A 17,935-nucleotide genomic window follows, 5' to 3' on the forward strand; every position below is an offset into this window, starting at 1 on the left:
CCCCAGATGACATTGGATGAATTTATTTTTCCACATGTTCAGAAGTCCTCATTGTATATATTAAATACACTGAGCTCTGAAAGCACTGTGTTTTTGGCCATCAAGATACAGTTTTCCATCAGGTGCAGAATAATTTTTCTTTAGTATCTTTAGTGAAGTCACCTGGAGGCTTTTTATATATATATAGATAGATAGATAGATAGTTCTCCAGTATTAGTCACTCTACACAAATGAGAAAGATGAGAAAAGTTTCACAAGGATGTGAATCCAAATGATCTTGAAGGACAGAAGAATACACAAAAATGCTATTGCTGTCTGTTGAGATTGCACATCTTTATATTTAAATATAAATACAAAAAAAGTTACAAAGTCAGAAAAAATACATTATACATTGTATGTTCTTTTGAACATTAATATACCAATATGAATCAATGTTTGAACAATGAACTATGAAACAAGTTATTAGGAAACACAGCAGTTAGTTCTAGTCACCCAACGTGTTAGTGGTATTGCACACAAATAGAGTATTTTTAGAGGATAATAAACAGAGATTTCAAAGCAGCTTAATCATGTGTCTCGTACCAGCTAATGAGAAATTCCCTCAATGCCACTACACTGGACTTTGTTAATTATAGTGATTGATCTGACAGCCACCATGTTTAACTGAAATATTTATGGTCATTTCTATCAGCCTAGAACTCTGGATGAGCTGTGCACTGATGTCTGACTGTCCTTGGCATGGACTCAGTGAACACTCAGAAGCAGAACAAGAAGGAAGGCACTTGCTCCCTCTCACCTGAGTGCACAGCCAGCCATACTACGTACCTACATACCTCTAGGCAGCCAAACCTGGACGAGTAAGACTTGCAGCTGTTCCCCTTCACTGAGACGGTGGAGTTACACTTCAGAGGAAAAGACAACTCTTTGCAAAATGCTCTGCAACTACTGTATTTCAATGGAACAAATTCAAAATCGTGAAAACCTTTTGGGAATTGTACAGCACATATTTATCTGCCCCATCAGCTCATGCTTGATTTGTGCCTCCTCCAACAGTTTGCACAGTGATAATGTAACAGGTAAATATTTGTGAAATATTTGTGGCAGCTGTTGACCACTTTCACATAATTCTCGTAAGAGAAGATCCATCACATTGGTACTGTGAATACATTTTGGGGCTGAGAAAAAATGTTTCTTCAGTTTTCATGTGTTCAATAAGCAAGCTCAAGAAAGACAGCAGCTGCTTTTGAACCAGACTGTGTTTCAAATCTAGTTTATCGTGGCATGAAGAACTTGAAATGTGTCTCTCACCAGAAGACTTCCAAACGGAAAGATAATAACAAGTTAATTAGAAAATTCTTTACATAGTGAAAGGCTCCCACTGAACAATTACTTTATATTTCACGTAATCCTTTTCTAACACAATCTTTACATGGGGAAAAGAAAATGTGAAAGAAAGAACAACAGCACAGAAAACATTATATAAAATGTTATATTTGAGTATTTTCCACGTAACAATTAAATCTTTCTGTGGAGAACTGCCTCAGATCTTTATCAAACCAGGATAATACTAAAGAAACCTGACAGAAGATACATTCAGTCTGTCCCAGTGAAAAAAACTGCAATTTAAAATGACAGATTATTAGAGAACCCTCAGCTGATGCACAAGATCAGCATCCTATCTAGTTCAACATCAAATTCAGGCACTTTTTTATACATTTCTAATGCTTTTTTTTTCTTCCATCCAGGGAAGCCCAGATGTCACATTTGCTTACTGAAGGTGTTGTTCCAAGGCAACAGACTGGACTGGCTGAGTTGACTAAGGGCACAAAAGGACAACTCACAATATACATACGTAGTGTATAAAGCAGCTTCAAGTCCTACCCTCTGCACGGAAAGCCTCCCAACGTTCACAGTGCCAGCTCTGCAGCCCTACACCTGCTGGTGTAGCCAACCAGCATGAACAGTCCCATGCCCAACCATGCCAAACGCAGAACTGCAGTTTATGGCAATCCATAAATGCCTGTCCCAAGACTCAACATGGGCTGGGAGACGCAGGCAGTATTTAATAGCTCCTGGACAACGGAGCACATTCTATTACTAAACCAGAGCCTGTGCTAGTGCAGGAATGGAACCGGACTTGAAGCCATCAAACAAGTTAACCCTTCCTAGAGTCAGTCAATGGCCAGAGCACCCGATGCTTGATGCGGAGACGTGCCCATGTGCACCCTTTCGAAGCAAGAGTGGAGCCTGGAAAGAAACTTGGCAGTTACAGTTCATTTGTGCGCATATTCCTCCACAGAATTTTGTAGACAAAACTCAAATGAAATGCATACATTTCTCCCAAAAGGTATTAGAATTGCAGCATACGGAACTGAGAGATGTGAAATATTCACAGCTGTAACAGTAGTTAATGCATTGACCTAAGAGCTGATGCGCAGCTGATGAAGCTGTCCAGGTTGGTTCTTGGAGTATGGCACCCAAGTTCAGACTGCTGGAAATCATTATTTTGATTTTTCACATTTTTTTTTCCCCTCAAATAGATATCTGACACAGTTCTACACAGACAGACAGTCCTTTTACATAATGCTGAATATCCAGCCTTTAGCAGTCCTTCAAAGAGCTCTGCACTTTCCTTCACAAACAGTTTGCTTTTAGCACTATATTAAGTCAGTTAAGTATTGTCACCCACTTTGTAGCCTCACACAAAACTACAGAAACCAAGCCAAGATAGTGTTTCAAACTAGAAAACCTACTAAACAGTATGAATCAAAACGTGATCTCTGCTGATACTCATGTTAGCAAAGCAGGCTGAACTGCAGCAGCTAAGGACAGCCTCTCACTCCAGCACGTCTCATTGTATTAACCAAGGTAACTCAAGCATTCGTAGTATGATTATGATTTCTGTCAGCTCACAGACTATAGTGAACAGAATAACTAGTTAGACAATGTGGCATCTGTACTCTTAATTCTAGTCTAACAGCTGAAAGAAAGCCTGCAAACATCCTAAATGTATTTTTAAAAATAATATAGCTAGAATAATCCTTCAGAAATCTAGTCTACTGTCATACTTGTGCATTTTTGAAAATCTCAAAATTGTTGATCAAACTCATATGGAAGATACTTTTTTTTTTTTATCTGATATAATTACATTAATTCTTCACCTGCCAACAGACAAAGTGTGTATGTGAGGGAAATCACTCACAAAAAAAGTAGTTACTTCCCTTTGAGGCTGACAGCCAATCCAAAAACTGTTTTAACGATGCTTTTTGTCCTTCCTTGTTTCTTTGTATAAGGCACTGCAGTCTGTTTGTCTTATCAAATTAGACTTATTAAGGATCATCTTCACTAGTTTTGCCAAAAAGTTCTCTACAAGTTTGAGACTGTAACATTCCAAGCTCCAAAGTGACTCACCAGTGACTAACAAGATTTAAAAGTGAGATTCTTTTAAATTGGACAAAACAGAAAAAACAATCCTTTCCTCCCCAAACCACTTGAAACAAATTGCCGGTTACAGCAATTATAGTTTTTCATACACTGGGCTTTCAGTCTCTTGATTCTTAGTTAATTAGTTCTCCAACACTGAAGAGTCTTCAGCAGTAAATAAAATGTCTAATTTTAAAGTAAACAGAGAGGGACAAAAAAGCAAATATATCTCAAGAAAATTATTTCCCACTCTCTCAGAAGAAAAACATCTCTGCATGTAGAGAACCACTCATTTCCATGAGTGAATTTTCTTCACTGCAAATTAACAGACCCTCCCCAACTCTAAGGAACGCTGAGGTTTAAGGTTTGTAACACATAGTGAACGCAGGGAAGTCCCTGTGAAACAGTATCACAGTTTTCTTATTACCTAGCTTATATCTCTGTCTTTTTGCAGAACTACCAGAGCTTTTTTAATGCCATTTCACAAAGATTTCAACTCAATCTTTTATAAAAGGGTAACTATAAATAGTCTCTTTGATTAAAACCCTTAAGAGCTGAGAATGCTGGAAAGGGAGGTAGACGTTATCCACTTTTCAGTACTACAAATTGGGGGCTGGAAGGGCTTAATTACCAAGATATACTTAAGAACACACTAAGGGCTGCTATAAAAATTACTCCAGTTACAGCAGCACCATAGACATCACTCCACCAGAGAAAGAGAAAACCATCACATTTACCTATTTTCAAACACCACTCCTGTAACCTATAAGGCATCAAGAACAAACAGAAGCTTCACACCACACAACAGTTGTGTTGCACATGAAGAAACTGTTCTCTCAGGTGGCTTAACAGAGCCTTTTACACCAGTCAAGCCAAGGATTTCTTTTGTTTTCACTTTGAAATCTCAAAGTTGAGACACACTGCTTGTATAACCTAAAGCAACAAAATAATGCCAGCCAATGTATTAGCTTAGAAGTGTCTTGGGCAGAAAGAAATACTTTTACCCATGATCTGGATTTGAACATGGAATTCATGATTTAGCATGATTTACACATTCAATATCCTAAAATGGGAATTCATGGCTTTCCTTATGCTTTTGTCTGTGATGATGTATTCTCATTTATGATACCATATTATACCATATTGATTTTTACAATTACAAATAAACCTGTAATTCACGATTAATGTTCAGTGAAATAATGTCTGTTAACAGTCAAGAAGTCCTTAAGTTTTCAGTACTCCTGGGCCAAGCTTTTTGCAATGGTGCTCAACTGGATATTTGAAGTTCCTTCATATATTGTACCTGAAATCAGAAGAGAATAAATTACAAGACTATAAAACTTTGGTGAATATCTGCAGAGAGATCAAGATATTATTCTAACAGACCAACTACAACGTTTATAATTATGAAGTGAAGCTTTACTGAGCAAGTTCTAGAAGCAGAATTAATATTTGCATAAGCGTTCCTATCTTATTATCTGCAATAATCAAAATACTTTTATTTTGGTACAACACAATGACAAGAAGTTTTCCTGAAAAGCAATTCCAAGATAACCACCAAAAGTTAACTATTAACAAATGATATCAGCAGTAAAGTCAAAGTAAGGGGTAGCATTGTTAGAAATGTCAAAGTGTTAGGTTCAGAAATTACACTGGTAAACACATCTTGAAAATAAAATTCTACATAAATTCAGATCATTAATTTAAAGATACTACTTTGATTTTTTTTCAAACTGGAATTTTCCTAATGAAACAGAAAATAATGTGTGTCTGTATATTATTAATATCTAATTAAGCACTGTTACTAGCTCTACAAACACAGCTATTTATACCTAAAGTTTTACCATGTCATATCTTAGGCTTTGGATCAGTGTTGGTTACAGATCTTAAGGAAAAAAAGTATCTTTAAAAAACAGCCAGTCACGCATGCCCAAGCTTTAATGCTACAAGAAATGCCTGTTAAGAAGCTACCACTCACCAATCTTGCAATCACGGTAGTATTTTTCTATTGGATAATTTTTTGTGTATCCAACACCACCCATCCATTCGATGCACTTACTAGTTGTCAGTGTGGCAACCTATGAAAATAGTTTCACTGTTATGATTTCAGGATTGAACTTCTTGAAGGTGGTAGTAAATTTTATTCTCTGTAGCCATTTAAAGCAAACACAAAATAGTAAATAAAATAGTAAACTAGAACAAGTGAGAAAATGACACTGATACGTTTGTGTTCATCATCATACAAATAACATTATTCTATATCAGAAGACATCAAGAATTCACTAGCCATTATTAACAGTAATTACAAAGAGGCAGAAACAATCCAGTTCTGAATCTTACTAAGCCCCACAGTTGTGACCAGTAGAGTTGAAACGATCACAAAGTCTCACCATACCATTTCTGTGGCCACAAAAAGAGAATTCTGAAAGAGTGAATTCTCTCAAATGAGTAAAAATACTAATTCATTTTCTCTTTTAACGGGGCTCTTCTTTTTATTTTTATTTTTTGTGATTTTATTTTGGCCACTGAAAAAGAAACTGCTCAAGTCCCTACTTTACTTTGAGACTGAGAAAAAAAAAGTACACCCACAGATTTCACAGCAAAATGTGAATTAAAAGTTGCACATTCAATAACAAAAGAAACTTTCGAACAGCATTGAAACAAATTTATTGAATAGAGAAACTGTAAATTACCTCTGCAGCATAATACTTGGCCATGCTTGCCTCCTTTATGAATGGCTTTCCTGTTTCTGCAAGACGGGCTGCATTGTAGGTCAGCAGCCTCGCAGCCTCCAGCTGTGTGGCCACCTGAGCTATCTGATGTTGCATTCCCTGCAATAAGCATGCCAAAAGTCAGACAGAACTAGCACCCAACTGGAATTTCTAGCAAGAATCAGTTTTTCTACTACAAAGGAACATACGTACACTCTAAAATTAAAAACAAAAAAGTTTCAGATGGTCTGGTAATTGCACATGCCTCTGCATTGGTGGCATCCAAGTTGGCAAAACTCTAAGTCACTGGAGTCCTTTTAGAAACTGCACTCCCCTTTTCTCCTTCCCTATTCTTGGATTCAGGTGTAATGGGTAACTTCTGCCTTGACTGGCTAGCCAGGAGGGTTCAACATGAACCTACTCAAACCCATGAGCACCAAGGAAAGTGTCACCCAAACCTCAGAATTCTCCTTGGCAGTGCAGGGACAGGGGTTGGTCAAAGCCATATTTTGCAGCTAATGAGAACATTTGTACATTAACATGTCTACTTCTGTCTACTATTAACATGTCTACTATCTACTAATGAAGCGTAAGTGAGACAGACTTGAAAAAAGTACCTCTTAAATAAAGTGAAGAACTACAAAGGTGACAACTACTACTTCCCATGCCCCATACCCATGAAACAGAAATTAGGAACGGCAAAGAAAGAAGTATAGAGGACATGTCTGATGAGGGGATTCAAGGGGAAAGAAAAAGGTGATGGAACTCACCTCTACATGGCAGGTATTACAGAAGAATGGGATTACTTAGAGTGACCCAAACATTACAATGATTGAAAATGGACATTTAGTAGTCTAACTTGCTCCTAAACATAATGAAATCTTTCATCTTATTAGAACATTAACACTGCTCCCTAAAATTTGCAGAAATATATAGGCAGGTCAAAATAACAAAATGATTTGGCAATTACAAATTCCATTTTCGATTCAAAAGACACAGTTCCAATCATTTCCTAGATATCTGTGGGTACTTCCTAAAATTTGTATAAATTATGAGTAGTACTAATGTTCCTTCCCTTCAGCTGAAATGTAGGTTTCTTTTAACAAGAAAATTACTATAGTAATTACAATTATACATCTTCCTTATTAAACTATACATCATTTTTGCAACAAAGAGTCTTTTTCATTTTAAGATACAGATATTATCATGGAAACTAAATGTCTTTGTATAACACAGGAAATATAATAATTCAATCAGTTTTCCTCATCTTTTTATACTTTCTAGTGTCTCCAGAAAAGGCCTTCACCTACACCTCATAAAAGAGTATGAGAAGTGGAACACATTCTATACAGTGTGAGATTAAAATCCAAAGAGAACGTAATTCCGTGCGTATTATTTTCTAACGCAGTGAATGAATTATTATAAAAAGAATTACATTAATACTGTTTTGAAGTTTTTAATGATTTATACTCTACTTGCAAAAACACATGGCACTGAATTTATACATTTTACATGGCAGATGAATGCTCATCTGCAATTCTTCTGAAAAATGCTTCTCAAATACGAAGCAGAGAAATGACAGGTTGACCACAAATTAGGCAAATCACTTATTTCACCAACTACCATGTGATCACTGTTACCCTTTTACAGAAAATTTCCCATGAGTTCATTATCAGGTACCTGGAAATCAAATATGCTTTTCCCAAACTGCACTCTCTCCTTTGTGTAGGGAATTGTATGGTCAAAACACCCCTGCGCCAATCCTAACATCTGTAAAAAAAAAAAAAAAAAAAAGCATATATTCAGTAAAAAATAGTTGAATGAATGCACCTTAAAGAGACGAGAGTAGTTGTGCTTCTTTCAGTCAGGCAGTTCAGATCACCTGTGTAAAAACCTTAATGTGCAGATGAAAAGTTTTCTTCCCTTCTTATTGAGGTGAGTCACCACAATAAGCCTACTTTATACTACTTCAATCTTGAATTAAACATTCTTATTAAAGGCAAAATATTTGTGAAAACACTAAATTTTGAGCAAAAGTTGTGGGTCAAATGTGTTTTTGCAAATAGTAAATGTTTTCAGAATAATTTCTCATTTTAGGTTGGATGTTAGGAGGAACTTCTTTACCGAAAGGGTTGTTAGACGTTGGAACGGGCTGCCCAGGGAAGTGGTGGAGTCCCCATCCCTGGAGGTCTTTAAAAGACGTTTAGATGTAGAGCTTAGCGATATGGTTTAGTGGAGGACTTGTTAGCGTTAGGTCAGAGGTTGGACTCGATCCTGAGGTCTCTTCCAACCTAGAAATTCTGTGATTCCGTAATGATGTCCAGTAGCGTATGGGTATTTTTGGATAGGTCCAAATATTAAGCCAATAGCCCCAAGAAGGTAAAAATGCAACTCTGACTACCTTAAGACATTTAATCCTTTTTCAGTTAAGGTTCTAGAAAAAAAATACAATATATACGAAAAGGTGTATGTGGGAAAAGAACATAAGTAAATAATGCAGTGTTGCTAATTAGCTGTACTGGCATACTTGTTGCTTTCTTATATAAACTTGTGTAGATGAACTAAATATATCAACTTCAGCACCTGTGACAATATATACAGCTACCTTGCACTAAAACTATCTGAAACTGTTTTCACAGCCACAATTACATTTTTATAAAATGCTCATTATTTTTTAAACCTATCACTACTGCAAAACTAAATCCAGTACTACAGGGCTTTTGAACTGCTGTTCTTGTCCATTCAAGTATATTTATCATAATTAGAAGGTGCCAAAAAAGTAGTAACTAAGATATAACAACTACCTGGCCTTAACTTTTAATTAGGTTATAAGTCTAACTTGGAGTAATTAAAAGAAAAAGCCAGACCATGTATTTTACTGCCAGAACATCTATATTATTTATATCTCTGGGAACACAGAGGCCCACAGCTCTAGTTTTTAAATGCCATATCCGACAAAGTTTAATCACAGATAATTTTCAGAAATGATGGAAAAGCCAACCTATTTAGCAGCATAGTACATTGCTATGTGGAAAGTCCAAATTTCACGAGGACTGTCTGCAAGATGGAGCAAAAGGTAAGGGAGATTGGTACTACAGATGCATCACAGCCTATACAGCACAACTACATCCACAGCAAAATACAAAGAAAAGATCACTTGCAAAAGCAAATTCAAAATACCAAAGCTTGTCATAGGCTATTTTATTATAAGGCTGAATCTGATTTCCACTGAAATCAGCACCAGTCTGAGATCCAAACTGATTTTTACAACAAAATGCAACATTTGGAAGTAACTCCAAAATCAGCAAATATTTTCTCTAAGATGCCATAAGGTACAATTTTCAAACACAACAATGAACTAGAACATTTCTGCTACAAAAGTTAATATTTACTTTAAAAATAAGTTGACTTTTAAAAGCAAGTTGTTGAGAAAACATCAGTTAGCATAAGGTCACATTTGGCAATCCCCTCCAATTACAATTGGAAACATTAATTTTGTACATTTCACTATGTTAAATTGTCCAAAGAGCCTGTCTTCTTCAAGAAATAAATGTGCATAATGGGAGATAAAAATGTTGATACATTTCAGTAGCAGTAAGTTATCCACCAAAGACAAACTAATTGCCATTTAATGTTTTCTAAATCTATTGCTTGTATCACCAAAGGACAATTTTATCATTTGCAGTTGTTTCTGTACATTACTGTAACTTAGACACAGGGACAGTGACATCTAGTGGCAATGTAGTTTTTAAATAAAGGATTTCCTAAACACTTTATTCTTACTAACTGTAAATACTTCGTAAATTTCCATCCAAATTCAGAGTCATACACTGGTTGTATCCAGTATTAAGCAATGTTACCCACCTGTGCAGCAATACCTATCCTGCCACCATTTAGCATTCCAATTGCATACTTATAGCCTTGTCCCACCTGTCCAAGGATGTTGGTTGCAGGAACCTAAAGAATAAAACCACTCAGTTATTCCTGTTCTATTCATCTTTGCAACTGCTAGAAGTGTTCACAGGTGAATTAGTTTACATTGTTTAATGTTCCCCATAAATGACAGCATAAAACGTAAAGCAGACATTTGATTCCTAGAATATCCAATTAGAACATTCCCTGGCACACATGATTATAAACTGACAAAGGAGAGAAACTATCAAAACTTAGAACTCAATCCCCCTCGATACTTTTGAGAATTAGGGAGAAAATAGCCAAAGAAAGCCAAATGATGAAAGAGGGAAATGCAGGAAAAGAATTGGGAATTTAGTTAACTCTCTTTCCTTACTTCTGGTCAAGCTCAAGTCATATACAAATCATGACTCAATAGCTGAACAGCTTACAATACCTTAACATTTTCAAATGTTACTGGGCAAGTAGAAGATGCTCTGATTCCAAGCTTATCCTCCTTCTTCCCTATGTGTAGTCCTTCTGTGTTGCGATCTACTATGAAGCACGTAATTCCCCTGTATCCCTAGGATGAATTAAAAATAATCAAAAACTTTTTTTTTTCCTACTAGTACTAACAAGTATATATAAAAACCAAATTCCAACACTGAAATTTTATACCTGCTTAATGATACATTAGTAAATAAAAGTCACCATCACCTGCTCCCTCTATGTCTACTAGTTGTGGTTTAATAAGGCCAAAGTAAACCCCTCTATTCCACATAGAAAACAGAAAAGTCTTAGAAGTTCTCTTGAGAAGATAGGAGACCAGTACTACGTAACAGGAAGGACTGTAGTGCCTGGCTGTTCTGAAAATCAGGCATGCGACAATACACAGACTGTACAGCCAGTCTAAATTCTGGCATCTCTACGGACAGCATTTCCCCCTGTTGGAACCACAGGGCTCTCATGCAACGTTCTACAGGGCCTTAGACAGAAGCATGAAGTGCTCCGGGCCATGTTCTCATCTCTTCCTGTCTCTATCATCCACAGCATCTCCTCTTATTAGAAGGGGAACACAGTGAGGCAGGAAACAACTTGTGGTTCTTGTAGAAGAGTTGCATCTTATTGAAGAGGAGACTGCTCTTCAAATCTCACCTTAATGACAGCCCACCTCACCAAACAGGAGCTGCTAGTGCAGAATGTACATTTCAGTACACAAATCTGTGGTGGTCTGGTCTCTAATTTGTACTGATGTCAACTGTTACTTAATCTTTGAACTTCGGTGACTTTTAATATTGTTCTTGAACGTTTAAATGTAAAAACAGTTTTCTAACTTTAAGAAGACAATGCATTATATATTTAAAAAAATAAGATTTATTAGAGTTTTAAATTCTAATTTAAAATATAGAGTATCTTCAAATAATTATTTTAAGTAAAATTGCTGTACTCTTGCAGTACAGCATATCTTAAAGTCTTTAGTTGATTTTTCTGAGTCTTCACTAACTATATCAAAATTGTTAAGTGACAAGACTTGAAACATGCATATTCAGGTATGATTTTTTTTTTTTCCTTGTTTTGCTTTTTAATCTGATCATACTTTACTACTATTGTACACTTGTTAATTACAAAGTACATGTAGTCTAAGCTCTGTTTTGCCTCTTACGAACAGCAACTTGTCTGTTAGGTCAGAAGTGCCACAATCTCTGTTCTTCCATTACTCAGAATAATACCAATGCATGCTGTGCTCTTCATCTAAGCAATTATGATTCTGACGTTTTTATTTTCCCCAGTGGGAGGAATTTATTAAATTGCTCAGCAAGTTCTTTATTTTTGTTGGGAAATATTTTAAATGTTTGTTCTCAGCTAGGAAAAGATACAAATAATGTTAACCTTTAGTACCAAATTATTAATATAAAATCCATAGTATCATATATCATCAGCTGTCATTGAAAATGCAATTATTCTTTAGCAACTTACTGAGGCAGGATCTGTATTTGCCATCACAAAGAAAACTCCGGCATGTTCTGCTAAGCTAATCCACATCTTTGAGCCATTGATAATATAGTAGTCTCCCTTCTTTTCAGCACGAGTCTTCAAAGAAAAAGCATCACTGCCAGAACCAGCCTCTGACAGACAGAAACTGCCTATCTGTCAATTAAAGGGGAAAAAAAAAAATCATTTTACTTGTTTTTGAATATGTAGACACAACTTAGGAGTTACACAACAAAAATAGTTATCAGCAAGCACAAGCCTCTTAAATTCAAACATTTTAACTTACTGCCTCAAAGTAACTAAGTTTCAGATATGGAAATTAACAATACAAACACTGTATAATTAGATGTCTCATACTCAAGAGCTTTAAAGTTTTTTTTCCACAGTAAATTAACTTTTAATGACACTAGTAACACCCTTTCCACTTTTACCTCTCAGCTACTGATGACAGGATCTGTATCACCCCAGAACTCATCTCTAACAGGCATCTCAAAGTTCACATACAAAGATTTTCTAATGCTGCAGTCACCCCATTTAGTTACTGAAAAAACACGCTAATGCTATTGAAACTATAAAAACTATATTATATTTTAGTAAAGCGTGACTTTGACTCACTGTATCTTTAGACACTTTGGGCAAGTAAATTCTCTTTTGTTCTTCTGTTCCGTACGTGGTAAACAACCTATTTGTTAGTGTATTTTGGAGTTCACACAGAAGAGCTACAGCTGGATCAACTTTGGCCAATTCTTCTACCACCAATATGACTGAAAAAAATGAAGCTGCAGTTCCTCCATATTCTTCCCCAAGCTCAATACTCATCAGCTGAAAGGTAAAAGATGCAAATATGTCAGTCTTTCTCATTAGTTCTCACCAACAATTTGTTAATCTAAGCAGACACTTAGAGATTAAAAGAAAAACCACAGAATGTTAATATTTCTAGATCCTTCCCCACAGACCCAGCTTCCTTCAATACCCTTAAAAAACTAACATTTTATCAGAGAAGTTGATAAACTTAAGCAAGAAATAATAAACAAATGCAGTATACAGGTCAATCATCACGGACTAATTTGATTGCAATCTTCAGAACAATGGCAATCTCTAACCTCGTGACGAATATTTAGTCGTCATTGTATAAAGTGATGTTCTCATCACAGACAAGCTTTATTTAGGTTTGATAGCAGGAAAGGCTACAAGGAACGATAAACAGGTTATCTGCAACACAAGCCCTTGTGGTTGCCCAAAATGGACACAGAGGACTCTTGACATCCTTTTCCAGCAATGCTTATCAAAGTCATGTTGGTTCTAGGATTCTATGCAAGTTTGTTTATCCAGGGCAAAGAAAAAACAAAAAGAGGTGGGCTAGAAAAGGAACTCAAGATGAAGAATTTACTATGGGAGTGGTAAGATGGAAAGAATATCACAGTAAAAGATGGAGAGAGATAATGCATTAAAAAAGAAGAGAAAGTTGCCCTGGTGTTGATAAACTCAACATTTTCAACAATTCATCAAGTTAATTTGACTTACATCTCTCAATCTAAAAATCTGAAAAGCAGACAGCTAGAAATCCCTATCAGCAGTGTCACTTTTTGATTAAAAAGTTAAGTAAAAGTGTGCAGACCCCTTGTTCAAACAATCCCTTTATTACAGAGTCTTCCATTTTCGAATTCTCATCCATTTTTTGCACCAAAGGTGCAACTCGTTCCTGAGCAAATTTTTTCACTGTAATGAAAAGAAAGAAACTGTGTAAGTATTCTAACACTCGAGGATCAATATAACAGTCATATGGTATTTCTGAGAGGTTATGCATATGTTCTCTGACTCTCCCAGACAATTTAATGAAAGGACAAGTTGCCCAAGTGAAACAGAGTAATGTGCCACAACGTTCAATTATCATTGCTTTCTGAACTCAGCCACAAGTCTGTGAACTGAAACAAATACTTCTTATAGACTCAAACTTCAAAAGCACCTCAGCAACACTTATATGAGAGCAATTGACAAAAAAAAAAAAAAAAACACCTCTTATTTTGTTAGCTTTATCCTGTTCTTTTTAAATTTAATCTGCAGTTTGGGAAGATGGTCTCAGGCTTTAAAACATACTGAGTGTACAAGATCCTGTAAACAAAACTGTTTCTATTGAGCCTGAGCCTTTTATAAACTCTCTCCCAAACGTGCAGGTTCTCAGTCTTTCACCTTTGCCCTGAGGACTCCTCTTCTTCATGCAGGCCTGCCTACATTGCAGACACACGGATCGTATCTGTCACCATTCTGGGTATACCTGAAATCTCTGAAAACCAGCTGGAGCAGTTACCTGTAGCTGAACTAAGTGCCTGAGAAAGGGCACGAGTCAATGTCAGGCAACTTCACTGCTGCAACAGCAACAGCTTCAAACAGTTAATATTTATTTATGCAGAGTAAACTGCGCTATGGTATGTGGAACTGTGCTATGGTAGCATGGAAAAAGAATCGAAAGAACATTACATTCTTCTCTTGTGAATTAAAGCAGTTTTAAAATTAAGCAAAATCAGACAAAATTTCCCTTCTAGCTAAACATTTCTGAACTTTAACCCCACAGAAAGTAAGTACCCATGTTCTTCAGCATTGTTTCCTCTTCAGTGAACGTTTGAAGCGGAGCATAGACAACTCCATCACTGTCTAGTTTTGGAGCAAGTTCTGATTTGGAGGATCTAAAGACACATGGAGAAGCCCTCCACGAAGCTGCCAAGTACGCTGGTATGTTTTTTTTCAGCTGTTGGAAACAAATACAGAACATCAGAACAGTTAATAGAGTTTGCATCTGTAGACTACTTTAATACTTCATATATTAATACAGAAAATACTTAATAAACACACTGGGTAGAACAGTAACAGAATAGGAAATATAACTTACACTCAATCTACCTGATATCTATTAATACAAAACAATTTTCTTTCTTGAAGTTTAACACTTTATGCTACAAAATATTCAAAACATGAATTTTAGTCAGTTTTAATTTTTGTGGCAAATAAGCTTCACTGATAGTACTTATTTTTGAAGACAATTTTGCAAGTCTGCTGCAATATTCATAGTATGAAATGTATACTTTGACAGAATTACTCTCTCTACTGTATGGGGAAATGCATTTTCTAATGATTTTCTAAGATTTTGCAAATCTTAGATTTTGCATGCATTAGAAAGGAGCCCATTTTTTGGTTTAAAAGTTAATACACTTTCTAACAGTAAAATAAGCTCTTAGGATTTAAAAAAGTTAGTATAACAAATATGAGTTAGCTCAAAAAGTAGCAGGCTAACAGTAACTACCCTGCTGCAAAACTTATTTTGCAGTATTGAAAAAGAACAGCTCGACTGCCTGACCTCGAAAGAGGCAAGACAGAAAAAAGGCTTTGCTTTCATAGCTCCCCAAACCCAACTAACTCTGTGGCTAATGTCTTAAGATCAGATCTTGGCTTGAGATTTCTTTCACTATTGCTATGTCAGTCTGAAGTGCAGGCATTCATTTCTTATCAAGACAACTGCTGACAGAAACCCCTTGTAGAGACACAGCTGTGCCATAAAAATAACATATATCTGAACATTCTCCTGCCAACATACATTTTTGCTAGCGTGCACTCTTAACCCCACAGCGAGCAGACTGACAGGCTGTGCTGTAAACAGACTGCTACCTAGCTCATAGAACGCAGGGCAAGTTTGCAGTGCACAACGTGATAGTAGCATTCCTCAAAACAGCAGAAACTTTGGGGTCAGGAACTAAAATTTCTTTTGATCCTTCCAATAATTACTCTATTCCATGTTAGCTTTCAATACCTGTCACCTTGCTGGCTGAAGAACTAATATAAAACAGATTGTGGACTCCTTCTGTCTTAGAGACAAGATACCCAAGTCTACTACAAGTAAGGAACTCGAACTTCATCACAACCAGTCATGCATAGCAAAAAATAAAAAAGTTGCAGTAGAGAAGACAGATATTGCTGTGAACATACAATGTTCATTCATATTCAACGCCACTGGCCAGATAAAACAAATACTTACTAGCAGGGCTGATTCACAAATACCATGTTTAGACGATCAGAAGCGTTAGATAATTCTAACACTTTCAAATGAAGACTAAGTTACTGGAGTCATCACAAGTCTTTGGAGAAAACCAAAACAAGAGACGCTTAAATAAAGGAAAAAATTCAAGGCAACTACACTCCTGAAGCTGCCAGTGAGGAACTAGTTACACACAGAACATCCACCTATGGTAGGAACACTCAAAACCTAGATGTGCAAAACTATTAAACATTTACCTGCCTAAGTCAGTGTTCTTGGTAAGGTCTATGAGGGAAAAAACATAAATATATACATACATATACATGCATTTAACATAGTGAGCTTCCTGAAGAGTTATAGGACTACAAATCACACATAATTCCTGCTTAGAGAACGCTTCTTCCACTACTTTATTTCTAAGTACAAAGAAAAGAGTATTTTTCTTTCATGGTGGCATAACCAGCGATGAACCATTGAGTACATTTCATCAGTACTGACAATGAGCTGCCAGGAAAAATGCACAGTGCCCTTTTAAGAATACAAAACTTTTTGAAAAGCTGCAAGTATGTACGCTCATTATGCAACAAGCCAGCACTGTTGAAACAACTGGTAATGCTCTGGGCATCACCTGTACTTTCCTTTATTGCACTTGAAGCTGGGATGCAGAATTACCAACCATGCAGGTGAACACATCGCTAAACACATGCAGAGCACTCTGCCCGGTGGGAAGCACAGATTTCATCATCCAGAGAAAAACTAACAGATTTTTCTCATATGATTTCAGGAAAATGAGCAGCAGCTCAGCAAGGACATGCACAAGTACGCGGAGCTATACTGGCCGAGGTGACCTGCAACACACCTGGCTGGCACGTGGAAGCTCTGCAGGGTAAATAGTTCAGTATTTGTTACAGGTTACAGCCTGTAGAGGTGTTTGCTACAGGTTACAGCCTCATAGAGATGGCACTAGGCAATAAAAGGAATTATTCATAACAGGGTTACCTCAAAAAGTCTTAAAACCACCAGGATAACCCTGAAATGAAACCTACCACGGCCACCCACCCATATTCCTGTGGGTCGCCACTCTGTGCATTTCACTCCTGAGTATCAGCATGGTGTAGAAGCAATTGGTTTTCACTTCAATATTTAGATTTTTTTAAAAACATTAAATATTACTGTTTACAATTTTATTCTTAGAAATCATAGTCATATACCATTGCAAATTCAGATAAGTAACATGCATACACACTACACAAATGCCCTGATACCACTTCACTGCTTTTTCCTCCTTTTTTTCCTGCAGATAAGGCAATGATTTGTGTTCCTAGAAGATTCAGGCTTCCTGCCCTACTAAAAGCATATATTTGATATATGGTTGTTCCTGGGCTGCTGATAAACCGAAGAAAAATCAACGTTATCTCAACTCTTGCCTTCACCTCAGCTCCTATAAAAAATTACCTTATCAGTTTCCCTTCACTTTTACAATCTGAAGCGAGGTTTTAACGCCGGCGGGCGCGGCAGCAGCATTAAGACACGAATATTAACACACGAAATAAACACCACAGCTGTTTATTTCCCTGAGCTCCCTTCCCCGACGACTCTTCCCCATAACACGCCCCCAGCCAGCCCCTTCCCACCACGGGCACCGTGCCGTGGGTTCGTCTCCTCTCTTTCCACAGCCTCATCGCTCCCCTCACCACCCTCTGGCACCCTCCAGCCCCCCTCAGTGCGGGCTTCACCTTGGTGGCGCCGCTCCTCAGCCACCCGCCCGCCGCCGCCGCCATCTTGTGGCACCGCCTCCCTCTCGCGAGGCTGCGGTGGGCAGGGCCGGGCCGGGCCGGGCCGCGGGAGGCACAACAAAGATGGCGGCGGCCGGGGGCGGCGGAGGAGCGGG

General features: G+C 37.1%; 1 protein-coding gene across 1 annotated transcript; it reads right to left on the bottom strand.

Annotated features, from left to right (window-relative positions):
* Nucleotides 1-312: 312 nt before the first annotated feature.
* Nucleotides 313-17,837, bottom strand: ACADSB (acyl-CoA dehydrogenase short/branched chain). The gene is made up of 11 exons (XM_082764557.1): nucleotides 17,781-17,837; nucleotides 14,601-14,763; nucleotides 13,636-13,736; nucleotides 12,633-12,839; nucleotides 12,003-12,173; nucleotides 10,483-10,608; nucleotides 9,999-10,091; nucleotides 7,815-7,904; nucleotides 6,117-6,254; nucleotides 5,402-5,501; nucleotides 313-4,726 (listed from the first exon to the last, which is right to left on the bottom strand). The coding sequence occupies exons 1-11, from the start codon at nucleotides 17,823-17,825 to the stop codon at nucleotides 4,656-4,658; spliced, it is 1,305 nt and encodes a 434-aa protein (XP_082620683.1). The 5' UTR covers nucleotides 17,826-17,837; the 3' UTR covers nucleotides 313-4,655.
* Between the last annotated feature and the right edge of the window lie 98 nt (nucleotides 17,838-17,935).

Source organism: Aythya marila (assembly GCF_965140915.1).
Source record: "Aythya marila genome assembly, chromosome: 7".
NCBI lineage: Eukaryota > Metazoa > Chordata > Aves > Anseriformes > Anatidae > Aythya > Aythya marila.

Excerpts from the sequence above, each read along its gene's own strand:
- ACADSB (XM_082764557.1), bottom strand. The coding sequence starts at position 17,825 with ATGGCGGCGGCGGCGGGCGGGTGGCTGAGGAGCGGCGCCACCAAG. Across the intron at positions 13,737-14,600 it reads AACAATGCTGAAGAACATGG|TGAAAAAATTTGCTCAGGAA; the intron begins GTACTTACTTTC and ends TTTTCATTACAG. Across the intron at positions 12,840-13,635 it reads AGGGATTGTTTGAACAAGGG|CTGATGAGTATTGAGCTTGG; the intron begins GTCTGCACACTT and ends TTTACCTTTCAG.